The sequence below is a fragment of the Eptesicus fuscus genome, chromosome 16 (genome assembly GCF_027574615.1).
Source record: "Eptesicus fuscus isolate TK198812 chromosome 16, DD_ASM_mEF_20220401, whole genome shotgun sequence".
Taxonomy (NCBI): Eukaryota; Metazoa; Chordata; class Mammalia; order Chiroptera; family Vespertilionidae; genus Eptesicus; species Eptesicus fuscus.
This window is the reverse complement of record NC_072488.1, coordinates 26,194,240-26,213,026: the sequence shown is the minus strand read 5'-3', so window position 1 is coordinate 26,213,026 and position 18,787 is coordinate 26,194,240. Positions and strand designations below refer to the sequence as shown.

Here is an 18,787-nt window from a genome sequence, read left to right as displayed (position 1 = left end):
ATTCATAATTGCCAAAACTTGGAAGCAACTAAGATGTAAATGAATGAATAGGTAAATTGCAGTACTTCCAGACAATGGGGTATTCTTCAGCACTTAAAAAATAAATAAATAAAAAGAACTATCAAGCCATGAAAAGACATGGAGGAACCTTAGTTGCATATACTAAGAGAAGGAAAGCCAATCTGAAAAAGCTACAGACCTTATGATTCCAACTATAATACATTCTGGAAAAGGCCAACCTATAGAGACAGTAAAAAGATCAGTGGTTGCCAGGAGTTGGTGTGTGGGGAGGAATTAATAGGTGAAGTACAGAGAATTTGGAGGGCAATGAAAATATTTTGTATGATGCTATAATGATGGATACATGTCATTGTTAATTTGCCCAAACCCATAGAATGTACACCAAGAGTGAACCCTAAGGTTAACTATGGACTTTGGGTGATTATGATGTATCAGTGTAGGTTCATCAGTTTGTAACAAATGTACCACTATAGTAAGGGATGTTGATAATGGGGGATGGGGGGGTCTATGCATGAGTAAGGACAGGGAATATATAAGAGATCTCTATCCCTTACTCTTAATTTTCTGTGAACATAAAACTACTTTAAAAAATAAACTTTTTAAAAAGGAAAATATTCTTAAAGAAAAAAATATTTATGTACACACATTTATTTTCTATTTCTTCTAGAGTCAGTTTCAGTAATTTTTGTCTTTCTAGTAATATGCCCTTTTCATCTAAGTTATCTAATTAATTGGCATACTGTTGTTCATGTATTTCTTTATAATTCTTTTAATTTCTGTAGGATTCATAGCAGCTTCCTTATTTCATTTCTTATTTCAATAATTTGTATCTTCTCTTTTTTTTTTTCTTGGTTGGTCAATTAAGCTAAAAGTTTGTCTATTTTCTTGATCTTTTCAAAGAATTCACTTTTGATTTCATTACTTTTCTCTATTGATATTCAATTTATTTATTTCCACTCTTACCTTTGGGTTTAGTTTGCTCTTCCTTTTCTAGTTTTTTAAGGTGGAAGTTTAGGTTACTGATTTGAGGCCTTTCTGCTTTTCTAATATAGGCATTCAGCTATAAATTTCCCTCTCAGTGATGCTTTAGCCGCATCCCATAAGTTTTTGTGCACTGAGTTTTTGTTTTATGCATTATTTTCCTACTTTTCTTATAAGTTTCACTTTTAAGAAAGCTTAGTCGACCAGACTCAAATTAGTGAAATGGAAATTAGTCTAGATTCAGTCTACCTAGTAATGCCCTTAGATGGTATCCTACCCTGCCATGATATTTTGGCTGTCTTGGCTCCCCTTGGGATTGGTTTGAATAATGGAGGCTGTTTTACATACATGTTTGCTGCTTAAAATTGCTCTCAGGGCGTCAAACCCCCTTCTGTTCACTGGTTCACATGGCTGTAGCCAGCTACCTCTTCAGTACTAAAATACAGGCAAATCTCCCATGTAACAAAAGCTTTGAAGATTTAAATGCATTTTTGTGTTTATTTTTAAATTTTGCCCTTTTTTTCTCTCAACAAATATTTACTGAGCTAAGTACTGCAACAATCCCTGGAGACACAAAACTCTTAAGACCATTGGTTTTTCATTTTTTTTACGTTTATTTTTAACATTGGGGATCATGTTAAAATACTTTAATTAAGCTCATGAACTTTATTTTTTTTTTTTAAATTTCTTTATTGATTAAGGTGTCACATATTTGTCCTCATCCCCCCATTCCCATCCCCACCCCTCCCCACGCATGCCCCAAACCCCTGTTGAACTTAACCGTTGGATAGGCTCATATGCATGCACACAAGTCCTTTGGTTGAACTCTCCCCCTCCCCCCCCCCCACTCTCCCCTATCCTCCCTCTGAGGCCCGATAGTCCGATCGATGCCTCCTTGCTTCTGGTTCTGTTCTTGTTCCTCAGTCTATGTTGTTCATCATTTCCCCTAGATGAGCGAGATCATATGTCACTAGATATATACTTATGAGAACTCAATGTGAGACGAGCAATAATAGTTATGCTGACAGGCAGATGGATCAGTCTGTAGTGAGTTTCTTTCTGGACCAACAGTTCTTTTGAGACCCAATTTCAATGTCCACCAGTTCCTTATGTGTACATGTCAGCACTGACCCCTCAGCTCTGGATGGTGGACAAATGGTGGTAACGGAGGTCCGACTCCCTCTGGTTTGGTCTCGGCCGGACCCAGGGGCACGGCTTCACCCGGACTAAGGGGCACGTGGCCTCACCCAGATCTAGGGACACATGGTCTCACCCGGACCCAGGGACGCTTGGGCTCTCCTAGACCCAGGGGCACGTGGCCTCATCCGGGCCTAGGTGTACGAGGCCTCACCCGGATCCAGGGACACATGGTCTCACCCGGACCCAGGGACGCTTGGCCTCTCCCAGACCCAGGGGCACGTGGCCTCACCCGGGCCTAGGTGCACGAGGCCTCACCCGGATCCAGGGACACATGGTCTCACCCGGACCCAGGGACGCTTGGCCTCTCCATGAACTTTAAATGTATAGCACATTTATCTAGAAACGTAGAAATTTGAAAAAACTTTCCTTCACCCCCTCATTCAAAGGATTCTAATACGTTACAGGTGTCACAGAAATTAGTTTGTCAATTACTTTCCCCAGATATTGAATTTTGGCTATCCAAACGTGAAAAGGTTCATTTAGACATTTTTCATAAGTAATCTCAACATTCTACAGATATACAAAGACATCAGATTCAGACTTGTTGTGTATACCTATCCAATTTACAATAGTTAAATGCAAACAAGGGGTGTATGGATCAGGAAATGGACCAAATGTTCCATGGAGATAATGCCATATCCAGGTGCTTAGGGATCATGCCAGAGGCACACCTAGATAGAGTTTTGGGGTCAGAGAGAAAATGACATCTGAGATCTGAATGTTGCTTGGAAGTCAGCCCTTGGGAGAGGCCAGAAGTGTGCAGCATCCTGTGCCACAAAACACGGTCACAGTTCAGTTCAGCATCCGGACTTGTCTAAAAAACACACACTATTTTAGAAGCTCACAGAGTGGTTGAACCCTTTGGAGTCCCTTCTACCCTTACCCTGTCATCTCTTCATGAGAGAAAAATCCAAGACTTTTTTTTTTTTTTAAGAAACAAACCAAAACAATTTGAACTAGATGAATCTGTAAATCCAGTTTGGAAGCAATACCACCAGTCAGACCTGCGTCTGTCCAGCCCTGTGCTAAATTCTCTAGCATAGTCAAGTGAAAAAGATGAAGGATAATACTGTAGCACTGGCTGGATAGTTGGAAAAATAAGCTGTATTTGCAGGGCCCCCCACCCAAGAGCTCACACAGCAACTTTGTTTAAATTAGGGAAAAGCACCCCCTTCGGGCAGAGAAATTACAGAACGGCACCCCATTAGGGCAATAAGTTAGATAAAGACACCTTTCTCGAAACTTCCCGAATAAGGGTCCCACGGAACACAAGCTGATTTCAGCTCCACTCCCCTCCCCCACCCAATAGCATGACTTTGTCCAAGGCACAGACTACACACCCATGTGACAACCTGGCTTATGGGGAGTAACTGAGTAACAGTTCTAAGCACACAGAGGAGATAATCATGTGGCTTATACTGTGACCCATGTGAAAAAGAGGCTTTAAAATGTTCTAACTTTGCCAACATTTTCTTTAAAAAATCTTTTTTTCAATTACAGTATGTGTACATTCAATATTGTTTTGTATTAGTTTCAAGTGTATAGCACAGTAACTTTACCAATCTTTTCAAATCAAGTAATGTCCTTAGTCCTAAACAGAATGATTCCTCCCATTGCCTCTAGATACAGCTGTAGGGGGAAAAAAGCTGCATTATTCATATTAGTCCTTTTGTCCAGAGATTACTGCCATATCAGCAACAAGAAACCGTGACGGAGTGAGGGTGAAATGTTTGAAAATTCTCTTCCACTGAAGGCCGGATCCTGTTGCCTAGTGACTGCTGTGTTGCTGCTGCTGTCACTCACCTTGTCTCCAGAGAATTATCCCCGACTCTCATAAGGAAGGTTATGATTGGACAAAGGTGACATCATAACACTTAGAGGAATGGCATCTCTTTGTCAAGACAGCACCAATAAGATGACTCAAGAGTTGGTAGCAAAGTGTTTTGGTTCCTTTGTTTTGTTTCTTTAATATAGCCTTAACAAATAGATGAAACACTTCTTTCATTTCTCGCAAAGCCAATTTTGCAGGTGTTAGTGGTGGATTTTTGCGCATAAAAATATTCCTTGACAGCCCATATGGATTATCTTCACATCCATTTAATCAATGCTAGCCCAGTCAAAGCCTGTTCTCCCTCAAGCACTTGGTCAGCACTTGCAAAGCTGAATAGATTACAGGCAGAAAATGACTGCCCCGCAGCTCACGATCACACCATTGGCTGCAGAGTGGAATTTGACACAAGGCATGTTCTTCTCCGTGCTTATTTGAGAGGTAGTACCTAAAGTGGCTCCAGAGCATCAGTTTCAAGGACAGCCCCAGAATAAGACTTCAGAGCACATATGTAAGGCTTCAAAAGAATACAAAACCTATTAAAGTTGAAAGCAAGTCTACTTTTAAAATCAAGCAGTTGGAGAAATCCTTCTCATTTTAGATCATAAACAAACATAACCTTTTTGGTTACTTTTGAAATTACATCACCCATGTTGATGCTGCTTTGAAAACTAAGCCTAATAGTCTTTACTTTTTGTACTGACTTGAGCTACCGGTGTACCCTTCAATATTTTAGCCGTTGAAGACTAGCTATGTGATTGGAGTGTCAGTTGCAGATTCATTATGCCAGGCTGCTATATTAAATCACCTGTTAAATTTGTTCTTTTCTTGGTAAATATTCAGTATACAGTATAGGCACAGCTGGTATAAGTGGATAATTGCTTCCAATTAATGCTCTATTTCAAAAGCTGCGACTCCATATAAAGCTTATAGTTGAGCTATAACAAAGGCAACCCCTCCTGGGAAACAGAAGAGAGCAAATTCCTTTCTGCAATTCTACTGGAAAACAGTTCCTTAAAGAGAGAGAGTGTGTACTAATAAATTATATATTGCTTTGCTTTTACATCCACTGATAAAAGACCCTGTAAGTATGTAAGTATACACTACTGCCTTTCCCAAGAGCTGATTGCAAGTATTTGAATATTGTAATTTCTTGTTTGAATAATCAACATTGTTCTTAAAATGAGGTAAAGCTGACCATACATTTCCTGGGGGGGGGGGGGGGGGGAGAGTCATCTATAAGGAAGGAAAGATAGATAGTATTCACACAGAATGAAGTTTCAAGGAATCACTTATTCTCAGAATTATCATCCAACACTTACATTCAAGAAAAACCAATTTCATAGAGAATTTCCTTTAAGAATTCAGATTGGTGTGCAAGTGAAAGCAGAAAATGGGTGGGGTTCTTTAAATGAAATCTTAATAGATTGAAAGGAAAAGTTCTGCTGTTGACATGGTTCTTGCTCATTGGACTGGAAAGATAACAAGAATCTGGGCTTTTAAAGAATTTGCTTGGTAGTAAATTATGGTGCTCTAGAATAGTGTTATAACTTGATCAAGATTCAGTTTTATATTTACTTTTATTTTACCCATTAAGAGATTTAATACTGTAAACAACATGAACAGGGTGTAAGCAAATATGCCTGACCTTTGCCCTAGAGGGAGCCATTATCTTTATTATCCTGGATATCAAACAAATCTGTCTTCCACTTTAGAGGGAGACACTATTCCTGTCTTCTTTGGCTGTTCACTACACAGCCATCCCTGAAAATACAGGGTGGAGCGAAAGTAGGTTTACAGCCCTGGCATGTTTGGCTCAGTTGGTTGGAGCCTCATCCCGTGCACAAGTTGTGTGTCTGATGCCTGGTCAGGGCACATAACTAGGTTGCAGGTTCGGGAAGCAACCAATTAATGTTTCTCTCTCCCTTTTCCTCTAAGAAAAGAAGCACACACACAAAAATATCTCTGGGTGAGGATTAAAAAGAAAATTCTAATTGCATTTATTGGGGTGACATTGGTTAATATTATATAGGTCTCAAGTGTATAATTCTATAATATACCATCTATATATTGTTTGTTCACCACTCACCAAATGGCTATAATTTTTAAGTATTTCTTTTTTGGTTTTATTTTATTGTTACTACTTTGCTTTAGCACAATTTTTTTTAAATTTAAATTCTTTATTGTTTAAAGTATTACATGTCTCCTTTTTTCCCCATTGACCCCTCCCCGGCTGCTCCCCCCCCCCTCCCCCCCAGCATGTGTCCTCACCCCTCTACTGTCTGTGTCCATGGGTTATACTTATATGTATACACACAAGTCTTTGGTTGCTCTCTTACCCCCACCCCTCCCCTGCCTACCCACTGAGGTTGGACGGTCTGTTGGATGCTTCTATGTTTCTGGATCTGTTTTTGTTCATCAGTTTATGTTGTTCATTATATTCCACAAATGAGTGAGATCGTGTGATATGTATCTTTCTCTGACTGGCTTATTTTGCTTAGCATAATGCTCTCCGGGTCCATCCATGCTATTGCAAATGGTAAGCATTCCTTCTTTTTCACTGCAGTGTAGTATTCCATTGTGTAGATGTACCACCATTTTTAATCCACTCATCTGCTGATGAGCACTTAGGCTGTTTCTAAATCTCAGCTATTGTAAATTGTGCTACTATGAACATAGGGGTGCATATATTCTGATTGGTGTTTCTGATTTCTTGGGATATATTCCTAGAAGTGGGATTACTGGGCCATTTTTAATTTTTTGAGGAAACTCCATACTGTTTTCCACAGTGGCTGCACCAGTCTGCATTCCCACCAGCAGTGCACAGGGTTCCTTTTTCTCCACATCCCGCCAGCACTTGTCATTTATTGATTTGATGATAGCCATTCTGACAGGTGTGAGATGGTACCTCATTGTTGTTTTGATTTGCAACTCTCAGATGATTAGTGACTTTGAACATTTTCATATGACTCTTGGCCTCCTGTATGTCCACTTTCGAAGTGTCTATTTAGGTCCTTTGCCCATTTTTTTATTGGATTATTTTTCTTTTAAGTTTTATGAGTTCCCTGTAAATTTTGGAGATTAAACCCTTGTCGGATGTAACATTGGCAAATATGCAGTGGGCTCTCTTGTTTTGTTGATGGTTTCTTTTGCTGTGCAGCTTTTTATTTTGATGTAGTTCCATTTGTTTTTTTCTCCTTAGTTTCCATTGTCCTAGGAGCTGTATCGGTAAAGATATTGCTACCAAATGTCTGGTCTGATAATTTGCTGCCTATGGAGTCTTCTAAGATTTTTATGGTTTCCTGTCTTAAATTCCTTTATCCATTTTGAGTTTATTTTTGTGAATGATGTAAGTTGGTGATCTACTTTTTTTTGTATGTATCTGTCCAATTTTCCCAACACCATTTATTGAAGAGATTGTCTTGACTCCATTGTATGCTTTTGCCTCCTTTGTCAAATATTGAGCACAATGGCTTAGATTGAGAAGGGAGAGGGAGATAGAAATATCAATGATGAGAATCATTGATCAGCTGTCTCCTGCACACCCCTTACTGGGGATTGAGCCCGCAACCCGGGCATGTGCCCTTAAATGGAATCAAACCGGGGACCCTTCAGTCTGCAGGCCAATGCTCTGTCCACTGAGCAAAACCAGCTAGAGCAGGCTATACTCTTCAAATGACTGTATTTCAAAGGGATGCCTTGAAAGGAGGGCTTAGAGAGGGGGGTGGCAGTTTAAAATCAAGATGACTGTCTCCCTGGACTTATTTTAAAAGAACAAGTCTATTGTAAATAATACCATTTAAATGACCAGTGCAGAACTTCAAAGGGAAATGGGGGGAAATAAAAATCAAGATGTTGGTTGTAAATTATTCCATTTTACAATGGATGCCTCAATTTTTAAACATATGGTATTACTGGTATTTTAAGATAATCTTAATAATTTAATACATTAACATTTTCTTAGTTGTATTTTAAAATATCTCATGTATATGTGAATTAGAAGTTCAACTTTAGGAAGAGAATAATTTAACACTACTTTAGCTGTCAATGATTAAGATGACATGTAAAAACCAAGAAAAACAATACTTAAAAAAAATCCAGACTTACAAATTTTCAAATTGAAACTTTATTTTTCATCTGTATATTCCAACTTTGTAACTTTGTAAAATGGAAAGTGTGTGTGTGTATAGGAGTATGAGTCACATACATCTACACTACCCACACCAAAAAACAGAGAAAACACAAAAATGTTATAAAACAAGGTTTATTCTGCAATACTTTATCATAATGAATTGCATCTCTTTGATAAAAATAAACTTTATAAACATTTTAATAATCAGAGATTAGGTACAAAAACTAAACATCTGTTAAGTTGTTTTAATGAGCAAAGACTGGCAACTGAGAAGGGGTTCCCTTGGGCTGGTCATCTACTGGCAGTTAAAACTCAAACTCAGGGCAATTTTTATGCTACATTAGAAAAGGGGATAAGGAAACAGTATTATTCAAATTTTTTTAATCAAACAGCATTCTTACACTTTAATTAAAAATAAATAATAGTTACAATGAATTGGCAATTATACATTTTTATACACTATATGATGGCAACGTAATACTTTAAAATTAAGCACTTAGTTTTATAAGAAATGTACAACACTTTAAAAATAAGTTTTGACAATGGCACTGGCAGTTAAATGCAAAAAAAATTGCTTTGAGAAAAAAATGGCAGGTATAACATTAATATACTTTGTTTTTCAATAAATATTTTGACCACATCATTAACATATTGAAGTAAACTCTGTTAAATCAAAGCTTACACATTTCAAACAAAAACTATAAAATAGATGTAAACCAGAAAGCCTCAAAGTTATTATTTAAATGCTACGGTCTTCACAAAAGTTTTTTTAGTTACTATAGTATTTAAGACGATAGTCTTTACAGATTTGTTACGTATTCACTTCTGTTGCTTAAATTGCTGGGAAAGGCTGGAGAAGGCCTCCTGGTCTACCAAGACACACACATTTCCTCTTTAACTCTTTCTCTAGCTTTGAATTCATGCTAATATTATGTTTAACTGACCATCTAGTATGAACCTTTTACCTAATGTATCAGAAAGTAGCAAAAGAAAAAATATATATATTCTAAACTTTACTATATACAAAGAAACCTAAGTTAAGAGAAGTCATGCTGGCTATAAGGAGAGCAGGAAAGGCTCAAAGGTGGAAAAAAGGAGGTGATCCACCAATAATTAGCTTTTCCATGAATACGAGTATTGTTTCCTTTTTCTGAATTTGAAAATAAGATATTAACTAATTTAGTAAAATATTGCACAAATAAATTTGAAAAACATATAGTATTCAAGAAACACTGATTATATTTGGGATGTGAAAGATGAAGATTGTGTTGAGGCTAAACTTTTACTAGGGATCTACTTATAAACTGGAATTGGTTCTAACAATTTATATTGGTGTAAGGCAAATTATGTTAGCTTAAGTCAGTTTTAAACTATGTTGGAAAATATTTACTTCTCCAGGATTGTTGCTTTTATTACAGTAAGATTTGTTGATGATATATTATTTATAAATACAATTTTCAGTCCATAGAAATTCAAGTGATTTTCCTTAACTGAGTGGTTATTAGCCACGTTTTTATTTCAATACACCTGAGAAATGGGATCATAATGTCTATGGAAGTAATAATGGGGGACCATAATTATAAAGGTTCTTCCCTTTGAAAATAAATATGTTGGTAAATGAAAAGTTAGGCACTGAATTCTGTACAAGAATTAAGTGTAAAATATTGTGTAACTTTTCTGTTAGTTTTTAGTGCAAAATTGTTTATTGCCTTTGCTAGTGATAAATATAACTTCAATTTTTAAATTTCTGGGAATACATGGAGAAAGAAAATCAAGCTTCAAGAATTATTGTTACTCATATTAAGACAAAATAATTATGAAGATCAATTGAGAATGACTCTCCCCCTCATCTTCTTCCTTTACTTAGAATAATTATCTCACTAATGGACAGGAACCAGAGAGAACATTTTTGGTACAGAATTTCAGCAGAGCCAGGCTGGTGTGGTTCAGTGGTTTAACACTGACCCAGGAACTAAGAAGTCACTGGTACGAGTCCAGTCAGGGCACATGCCTGGGTTGTGGGCTGGATCCCCAGTATGGGGTATGCAGGAGGCAGCTGATAGATGTTTCTCTCTCATCGATGTTTCTATATCTCTATCCCTCTCCCTAAAAATCAATAAAAACATATTTAAAAAAATTTCAGTAGAACAAAATAAACTGGAATCAGGTCATTGAAACACTGTTACTAAGGTCTATCGAGAGGGCCATGGTAAATAGTTTAGAAATATTGTTACTAAAATGATGTTTTATAATCTGTGTACTATTTTATACTGTAGTAAAGCAACTTTTGGTGTTAATATTCACTGTCTACAGTAAAAAGTGTCAGCTTGAGTTAAGCCACTTTCTGTAGTAGATGTGACATACATGAAGAAAAATCCAAATACCTTACCCTGCATTCTTAAGATTTTTCATTATTAGCAAATTTAAAAATTACTAAATTTCAACAGCACCAATTCTATTAATGTAGCTATCCAGGTTCAATTACAATTAACATAGAAACATAACAGATGACAGTTTTGCCCTAATAAAATTTAGAAGTTAAAATATTTATCTCTTAAAAAAATCCAAAAAATGCTTTATAGTCACAGAAATAGCTGAAAGTAACAAATCAAAATCATAAACCTGTGTATAAATGTATATACATATATATGTATGTATATATGAAATTATCAGAAAATGAAAACAAGATCACTATGAAACAAGATGTTGGAAAGTTGCTCTGTCATTCTAAAAAGATATATATAATAAATAAGTTTAGTTTTATTAGTATCCCTTATACCTTCTGAATAATATAGTCAAACTATACAAATGATACGAAAAAATCTCATACAAGCAGATTTGTTCAAATACTTAAAATGCCTTAGTCAATGCACATTTGGAACTGTAATATAAAATCTTTAGGCATGGATTAATGGCACATAATAGGTATTATACTGCCTTCTCAAAAGGGTATAATGTGCAAGATTTAATTTTATATAAATTTTGAGATCCATGAAGGTATTTTGTCTCTGTAGGTTTGTTACCCCTTTTTTAATTGGGTATACATAAACATTTAAGTCATACAAAGCTTGAACAGATTTTCTTTCCTAAATAATCTACCTTTATGTATAATGATGTAATATTAAAAATATTTGCACTAGAATACACTCCATTCGTACTACAAGATTTTCAGAATGCAGTACATTTAACAAGCAAATAAAAAGGTTCTCTTATTTCAAGTGTGTCAAAATGGGTGTTAACTCCATAACACATTCTATGGCTATATCCTCTCATTGGATAGTTTCTATTCAACAAAGACAGCTAGTGACTAATATTTAAACAATGGTTGCAATGCACTCTGGGAAAGAATAATTCAGTAAATGGAAAGTAAAAAAAAAAAATTTCAAAGATAATATTATAATAGGAATTGGAGTGCTCTTAAATGAAATTACACCACAAAATGGCCTTTTCTACATCTTATAAATCTTTGCTGTACTCTCTATGTAACCAAAAGGAATTTTCTAGGCATCTAGGGTCTTTTCCAATTTATATTCAACTTTGTCATGCTTCAACAAAAAAAATTAAAAACAAAAATTAAGACAATTAAAAATTCAAATATTATCCTACTGGATTGCATGTGTCAGGAGAGGAGTATGTGAGAGACTGAGCAAAATTTTTAGCTAGATCAGCAGTTGATTACAGACTGAAAAAGAAAACTGAGTTGTCAATTATTACATTTTGGCATATTAAGAGAATAAAAGATTTCTCCTACAAGTTTAAGATAGAAGCTATGGATTCTCTTGTATAAAAATTTCAAAAATCTTAGAAACACATCACCAAAATTATGCTTTTAGAACTTCATATCATATTTATGGTTGGGCATGATCCTAACAGCAATTATTTAATAAAAATTAATAAACAAACAAAAATGTTTTGAAATAAACAAGTAATTAGCATCCCTTCCCTCCCCGAAAACAAAAATAAGTCCATATGGCTTTGATATCCCTTGTAAAGAATTAAGTAGAACAGTATTGCCACACTTTAAAATAATTTCACACTAACAGGTATTTCTATTTTTTCCGCTGCTTTTGATTTTGTGTCTTTGCAGTACTTATTAGGGAACCCAGACATGTACGAATTCCAGCAAGGTGGAGTAGAGACCCAGCTGCCTCTTTGAGCTCCTCATCAATTTCTTGACATGACGTTTTCCGCATCTTTTTGCCTGGCTGCCCCTTTGCAGAGTTATCTACACAAGGCTGTGATACATAGCCACTGTCTCCAAGAGGATCATATTCATAATCAACATCTGTATCTTCTTCACTGTGAAATCCTTCACTGCCATCACTTCCCACATGACTACTCTTTGGGATAAATTCATATACTTCATCCACAGAAGACAGAGAAGACACACTAGACCTGGATGCGCAACGCTGCGTTGCCATGCTATTTGCACTGTAATTGTGGTCTTCTTTTGGATCAATGCTGGTGGCTAAAGAATCACTCTCTTGTAATCGCATAGCACTGCGATGATTAAATGCATTGCCATAACTCCTTTTTTTCTGCATAGCTGTTTTAAGAGAAAGAGGCTTCTCACCTGTGGAAAATAAAACTTTCAATAGGACAAATGCATTTGATTGCAAAAACAAGCCATTTAAAACAACTATGTCATTACTGAATAGTAAGGGCTGTAAAGTTGGAATGTTTTGTAGGTTCTTAAAAACAAAAACAAAAACAAAAACATGCCTGCTGGCATAGCTCAGTGGTTGAGCATTGACCTATGAACCAGGAGTCACAGTTTGATTCCCAGTCAGGGCACATGCCCAGGTTGTGGGCTCAATCCCCAGTGTGGGGGCATGCAAGAGGCAGCCAATCAATGATTCTCTCTCATCACTGATGTTTCTATATCTCTCTCCTTCTCCCTTCCTCTCTAAAATCAATAAAACTATTTTTTTAAAAAACAAAAAACACAGACCATATCATTCTGTGGGTATTAATCTGAAACATTTTAACACCATTTAATGATATGTCTTGACCTTTCGAGGGAAAATAGAATTATTTTGAACTGCTTGCACAGAATGCCTCAATATGTATGTCTCCACTACATTAACTGTACCATTACAATGGTTTGCTAACCATCTCCTGGTTGGTATTTGTAGGTTGTTCCCAATTATTCATTACTACAAGTAACATTGCAATGAAAATTCTTCTAGATGCCTTTTCTCACACATATGCAAATAATTTTTAGGAGAAATACCAAGATATGGAATTAAGTAAAAGGATATGCACATTTAAAGTTGCAATTAGTATTTCCAAACTGCTCTCAAAATGGCTGGACCAATTTTTATCCTACAGTCTATGACAATACCCTGTTCCTTAACATTATAAATCATTTAAATTTTTCATAATTTCATGGGCAAAAAAAGCATCTCAATATTGTTTTTCCTTGATTTCTAGAGAAGATGCATATCTTTTCAAATGAGTGTTGTCAATGTGTATTTCTTCTTGAGACCCATCTACTAATATATTTTGCTGGCTTTTCTGTTGAACTGTTTTCTTCTTTCTTACTTGTAGAATCCTTTTAAATACATATACTCAATATGAATCCTTTCTTTTATTTAGTAATAAAAAAATGTCCTCCCAGTGTTTTGCTTTGTGTTACTTTTCTTAAAGACTTGTTTTGTCAGAACTCTAAACGTTTGATGTTTAATTTAATTTGCCCATTTTTTTCTTTCATGGATTTTGTACTTATATCTTTTTTTTAGTTTATTTTTTATTGTTGACTAGAGACCCGATGCACGAAATTCTTGCACTCGGGGTCCCTCAGCCCAGCTTGCGCCCTCTCGCAGTCCAGGAGCCCTCAGGGGATGTCCAACTGACAGCTTAGGCCCACTCCCCTAAGCCAGTGGTCGGCAAACCATGGCTCGCGAGCCACATGTGGCTCTTTGGCCCCTTTAGTGTGGCTCTTCCACAAAATACCACGTGCAGGCGCGCACATATAGTGCGATTGAAACTTCATGGCCCATGCGCAAAAGTCAGTTTTCGGCCTGGGTGAGTCTATTTTAAAGAAGTGGTTCTAACGCCGAGCCACACTCAAGGGGCCAAAGAGCCTCATGTGGCTCGCGAGCCGCGGACCACTGCCCTAGGACATCCTTAGCGGGGCTGTGGAGGCGGGAGAGGCACTCGCCACCACCGCTGCGCTCGCCAGCCGTGAGCCCCTGAGCGGTGCTCCCCCTGTGGGAGCACACTGACCACCAGGGGGCAGCTCCTGCATTGAGCGTCTGTCCCCTGGTGGTCATTGCCTGTCATAGCGACCAGTCATTCCAACCATTCGGTCGATTTGCACATTACTCTTTTATTATATAGGATAGTATTATAGATGTCCCCTATTTTCCTCATACTTCCCCACTCCACCCAGCTCCTGCCCAACTCCAGAGAGTCATAAGCACTAGGGAGAAAAGAGGAAAGAGAGATACTGAGAACAGTAGTTACAATTTTTAATATGCCTCTGGACCTATTTTGTTCATCAGTTTATTTTGTTCAATAGTGTCCACATATAAGTGAGATCCTGTGATATCTGTCTTTCTCTGACTGGCTTATTTCCCTTAGCATAATTGTCTCTAGGTCCATCCATGCTGCTGCAAAGGGTAAGAGATCCTTCTTTTTTATAGCTGCATAGTATTCCACTGTATAGATGTACCACAACTTTTTTATCCACTCATGTACTGATGGGTACTTGGGCTATTTCCAGATCTTAGCTATTGTAATAACGCTGCTATGAACACAGGGGTGAATACATTCTTTCTGATTGGTGTTTCAGGATTCTTAGGATATATTCCCAGAAATGGAACTGCTGAATCAAACAGCAGTTCCATTTTTAATTTTTTGAGAAAAGTACATACTGTTTTCAATAGTGGCTGTACCAGTCTACATTCCCACCAGCAGTGTACTGATTCTCTTCTCCACATCCTCATCAGCACTTGTTGTTTGTTGATTTATTGATGGTAGCCATATTTAAAGAAGGCTTATCCTATTCCACTGTTATAATTATACTTTCCTATATTTTCTTATTTATAGCTTTCATTTTTACTTTTAAATCTTCAAGCTTAATTTCTAAATACACTATTTCATTTCTTGGTCAATGTAACATGAACTATCATAGCATTAATCTCAATCTTTCAAATGCTCAGTAAAGAAATGGAAATATAGTAAAACAGAAATTAAATTATTCGGATAAAAATACAACTTAGCTGGAAAGAATAATTTGCTATACCATTTAAATATCTTGCATTCTAAATTATATTAAAAAAGGCACTCACAAAAATGTATTTTAAAAATAAAGCATGATTACTTACATTCTAGAATTCCTTGTTCTATAGAAGTATTTAAGAGCATCATTGCAGTGGCAGCATCAATATCAGATTCTGAAAAAGGAAAACTAACAATTTTAATGTTTTTTATTATAGGCATTTGCATGCATCCAAAGGTAACCAACATTAAGATTTTGGTGTGCACTCTAATTTAAAAAAAGAATAGTGATGGAAGGAGACTTGGCTTGGGGTAGTGAACACACAATACAATTATGTAGATGATGCATTATAGAATTGTGCACCTAAAACCTATGTCATTTTATTAATCAACTAGAGGCCCGGTGCACGAAATTCATGCACGGAGGAGGGTTGTCCCTCAGCCCAGCCTGTACCCTCTCCAATATGGGACATCCCTCTCACAATCCAGGACTGCTGGCTCCCAACTGCTTGCCTGCCTGCCTTCCTGATCACCCCCTAACCACTCTGCTGCCAGCCTGTTTGCCCCCAACTTCCCTCCTCTGCTGGCCTGGTCACCCCTAACTGCCCTCTCCTGCAGGGTTGATCACCTCCAACTGCCCTCCCTTGCAGGCTTGGTTCCTCTCAACTGCCCTCCCTTGCAGGCCGGGTGCCTCCCAACTGCTCTCTCCTGCTGGCCATCTTGCGGTGGCCATCTTGTGTTCACATGGGGGCAGGATCTTTGACCACATGGGGGCAGCTATATTGTGTGTTGCAGTGATGATCAATCTGCATATTACTCTTTTATTAGATAGGATAGAGGCCTGGTACAGGGGTGGGGGCCAGCTGGTTTGCCCTGAAGGGTGTCCCAGATCAGGGTGGGGTTCCCTTGGGGTGTGGGGAGGCCTGAGCGAGGGGCCTGTGGTGGTTTGCAGGCTGACCATGCCCCCTGGCAACCCAAGTGGAGGCCCTGGTATCTGGAATTTATTTTCCTTCTACAATTGAAACTTTGTAGCCTGGAGCGGAGCCAAGCCTGGGGCTCCCTCCGAGGCCCGCAGCCATTTGTGTTGGGGTTATAATTGAAACTTTGTTGCCTTAAGCGGGTGGGCCCGGCCAGGGTGTGCGGAAAGCTTTGCTTCCCCTGTTGCCGGCGGCAACCCTAGCCTGCTCTCTCAAGCTCCATTCTGCCGCCATTTGTTTGAATTTGTTTACCTTCTATAATTGAAACTTTGTAGCTTGAGTGGAGGCTTAGGCCTGCAACGGCTGGCAGAAAGCTTGGCTTCCTCTGTTACCTAGGAAATCTTGCTCTCTGTGGCTGTAGCCATCTTGGTTTGGGTTAATTTGCATACTCGCTCTGATTGGGTGGTGGGCGTGGCTTGTGGGTGTGTCGGAGGTATGGTCAATTTGCATATTTGTCTATTATTAGATAGATGTTATCCCAATAAATTCAATAAAAATTTTTTAAAAATAAAAAAAAATTAAACCAAATTAAGTACATATTTTGCCATCTGCTTTTGTTCACTTAAAATTATGAACAGTTTTGTGAATAGTATTGAAAAAAGGAGGATTGACAGGTATAGAGATAATAAAAGTTTTATTCTTTAATTATTTACAATGAAAATAAAAATCTAAACTCCAGTTCAATAAGGTTTGTCCTTAAACAGACTAAATTACCTAGGAATGTATATTAAGGCATTATTACTTAACATTTAAAAAAATCTTTATCTATGCATATCTGCAGTTATAAAGTAATGCATTAATCACATGCTAAAGGAAATAAAAATAAATGTAATTGGGCAGTCTAGATCATATGAATCTACAAATGCTAAAGGAATAATTATTGCTAGCACAAAAATATTAGTACTAATATCTTTAGTCATAATTATATATAATCCTATATGTACTATAGATTTATATAATATTCAAGAGGTCAAACATAATTATGAATATTCCATAGAAAAATGGGCTGGTAAAACCAGCAGGTTCTACTCCAGATAAGGTCATTTTGCTCTCATATCTATTTTTCTACTGAAAGGCCCTGTCCATCTTAGTGATCTATTAATCTGAATAACTGTAACTGAATAAAAGTGAAATGGTATAACCTAAAATGTGAAAGAAAAGTTAGAAAATATTTAAACTTTTTAGATTATAAAGGATAAGTTTAAAATAAGACTCAGAGATGAAACCTCCCTTTTCTATCTCAAAGCTAGAAAATTTTTATTATCCCAGTTTTCCATTTTACTTGCAATATCTAATTATAAAGTTATTTTAAATAATAAAGTCATGAAGATACTGACTTGTTCTTCCCCCAACTTTACTGTAAATTCCGTAAAGGCAGGCAATGTTTGTTACTGACTTTTAAGTATATCAGAAGATGGTTGTTATGAGGAAGTACACATAATATTAGAGCTCTTTTCCCTTAAATAAAATGTGAACTCATGAAACAAAGTCTCTACATGAACGTCTTTCCAGTTAGACTGTCAGCTTCTTTAGGGTAGGAAACATTATCTTACCTTTTGTCTTCCATAATACCTGGGAACAACAGTAGGTCCTTAATAAATGTGGAAAGAGTAAGTATATTATATCTTTGCCCTCCTTTCCTTAGAGTAAGCTGAGTATCGCTAAATTACTAACTAACATTGAGTACTTTCAATTGTCTTGGCATATTTTAAGTATTATTAACTCATCTAATTTTCACAACTTTATGATATGTGTACTATTAGCATTTCCATCTTAAAGATGGGAACAGACACAGAGGATGAATCTCTAGGAATGAGAAGTAGGATGGATTTGAACCTCAGTAGTCTACCTCCAGAACTCAGGCCTTCAATTTTTACTCCATCATCAGCCCTTAATAGGAAATTCTGCAGAAAATTACAGAATATACTGGAAATTCTTGATTCTGTTATTCATTCAATAAACCAAGTGTCCTGTTATAAGCCTGACATCATTTCATACAGCAGAAAACAAAACAGGAAAATCCCTAACCTCTCAAAACACAAAGAAATAAATTAAAGTACAATAAGCCAGAGAGTCATAAGCACTAGGGAGAAAAATTAAGAGGAAAGGGAGATACTGAGAAAAGTAGTTACAATTTTTAATACAGAGGTTAGGGAAGAGGAGAGGGTAACAGTTGAGCAAAGACTTCAGGAAGGTCAGAGAATGAAGAAGCCATGTGCACATCCTAAGGAAAAGCATTTAGGCAGAAAGAGCAAGTGAAAAATCATTCAATCAATGATTCCCACATGTCATAGCCACGAGGCTAGCAAAACAAAGACCTCTCCTACTCCTTTTAGAAAGAGACTTGACTACAACTTTGATAGAGTTCAGTATTCTAATGTGTCTTTGAAGTGAAAAAGGTGCAGCCGCTAGCCCATATTGTAT

The 18,787-nt window shown here is 37.0% G+C and overlaps 1 protein-coding gene across 7 annotated transcripts in view; it reads right to left on the bottom strand.

Moving 5' to 3' along the window:
- The window catches only part of FOXN2 (forkhead box N2), a 79,724-nt gene that overhangs the window by 9,952 nt on the left and 50,985 nt on the right, over positions 1-18,787 (bottom strand). For 3 of the 7 annotated variants that reach the window (XM_028139967.2, XM_008162155.3, XM_054727822.1), the window contains exons 5-6: positions 15,494-15,562; positions 8,279-12,735 (exon numbers count right to left, since the gene is read on the bottom strand). In XM_028139967.2, coding sequence (XP_027995768.2) covers positions 12,212-12,735; positions 15,494-15,562 — 593 coding nt within the window. In that variant the 3' untranslated portion in view covers positions 8,279-12,211. Of the gene's footprint in view, positions 1-8,278; positions 12,736-15,493; positions 15,577-18,787 lie in introns of those variants that run through there. The other 4 variants (XM_054727825.1, XM_054727823.1, XM_054727826.1 and 1 more) reach the window with 4 other exon arrangements.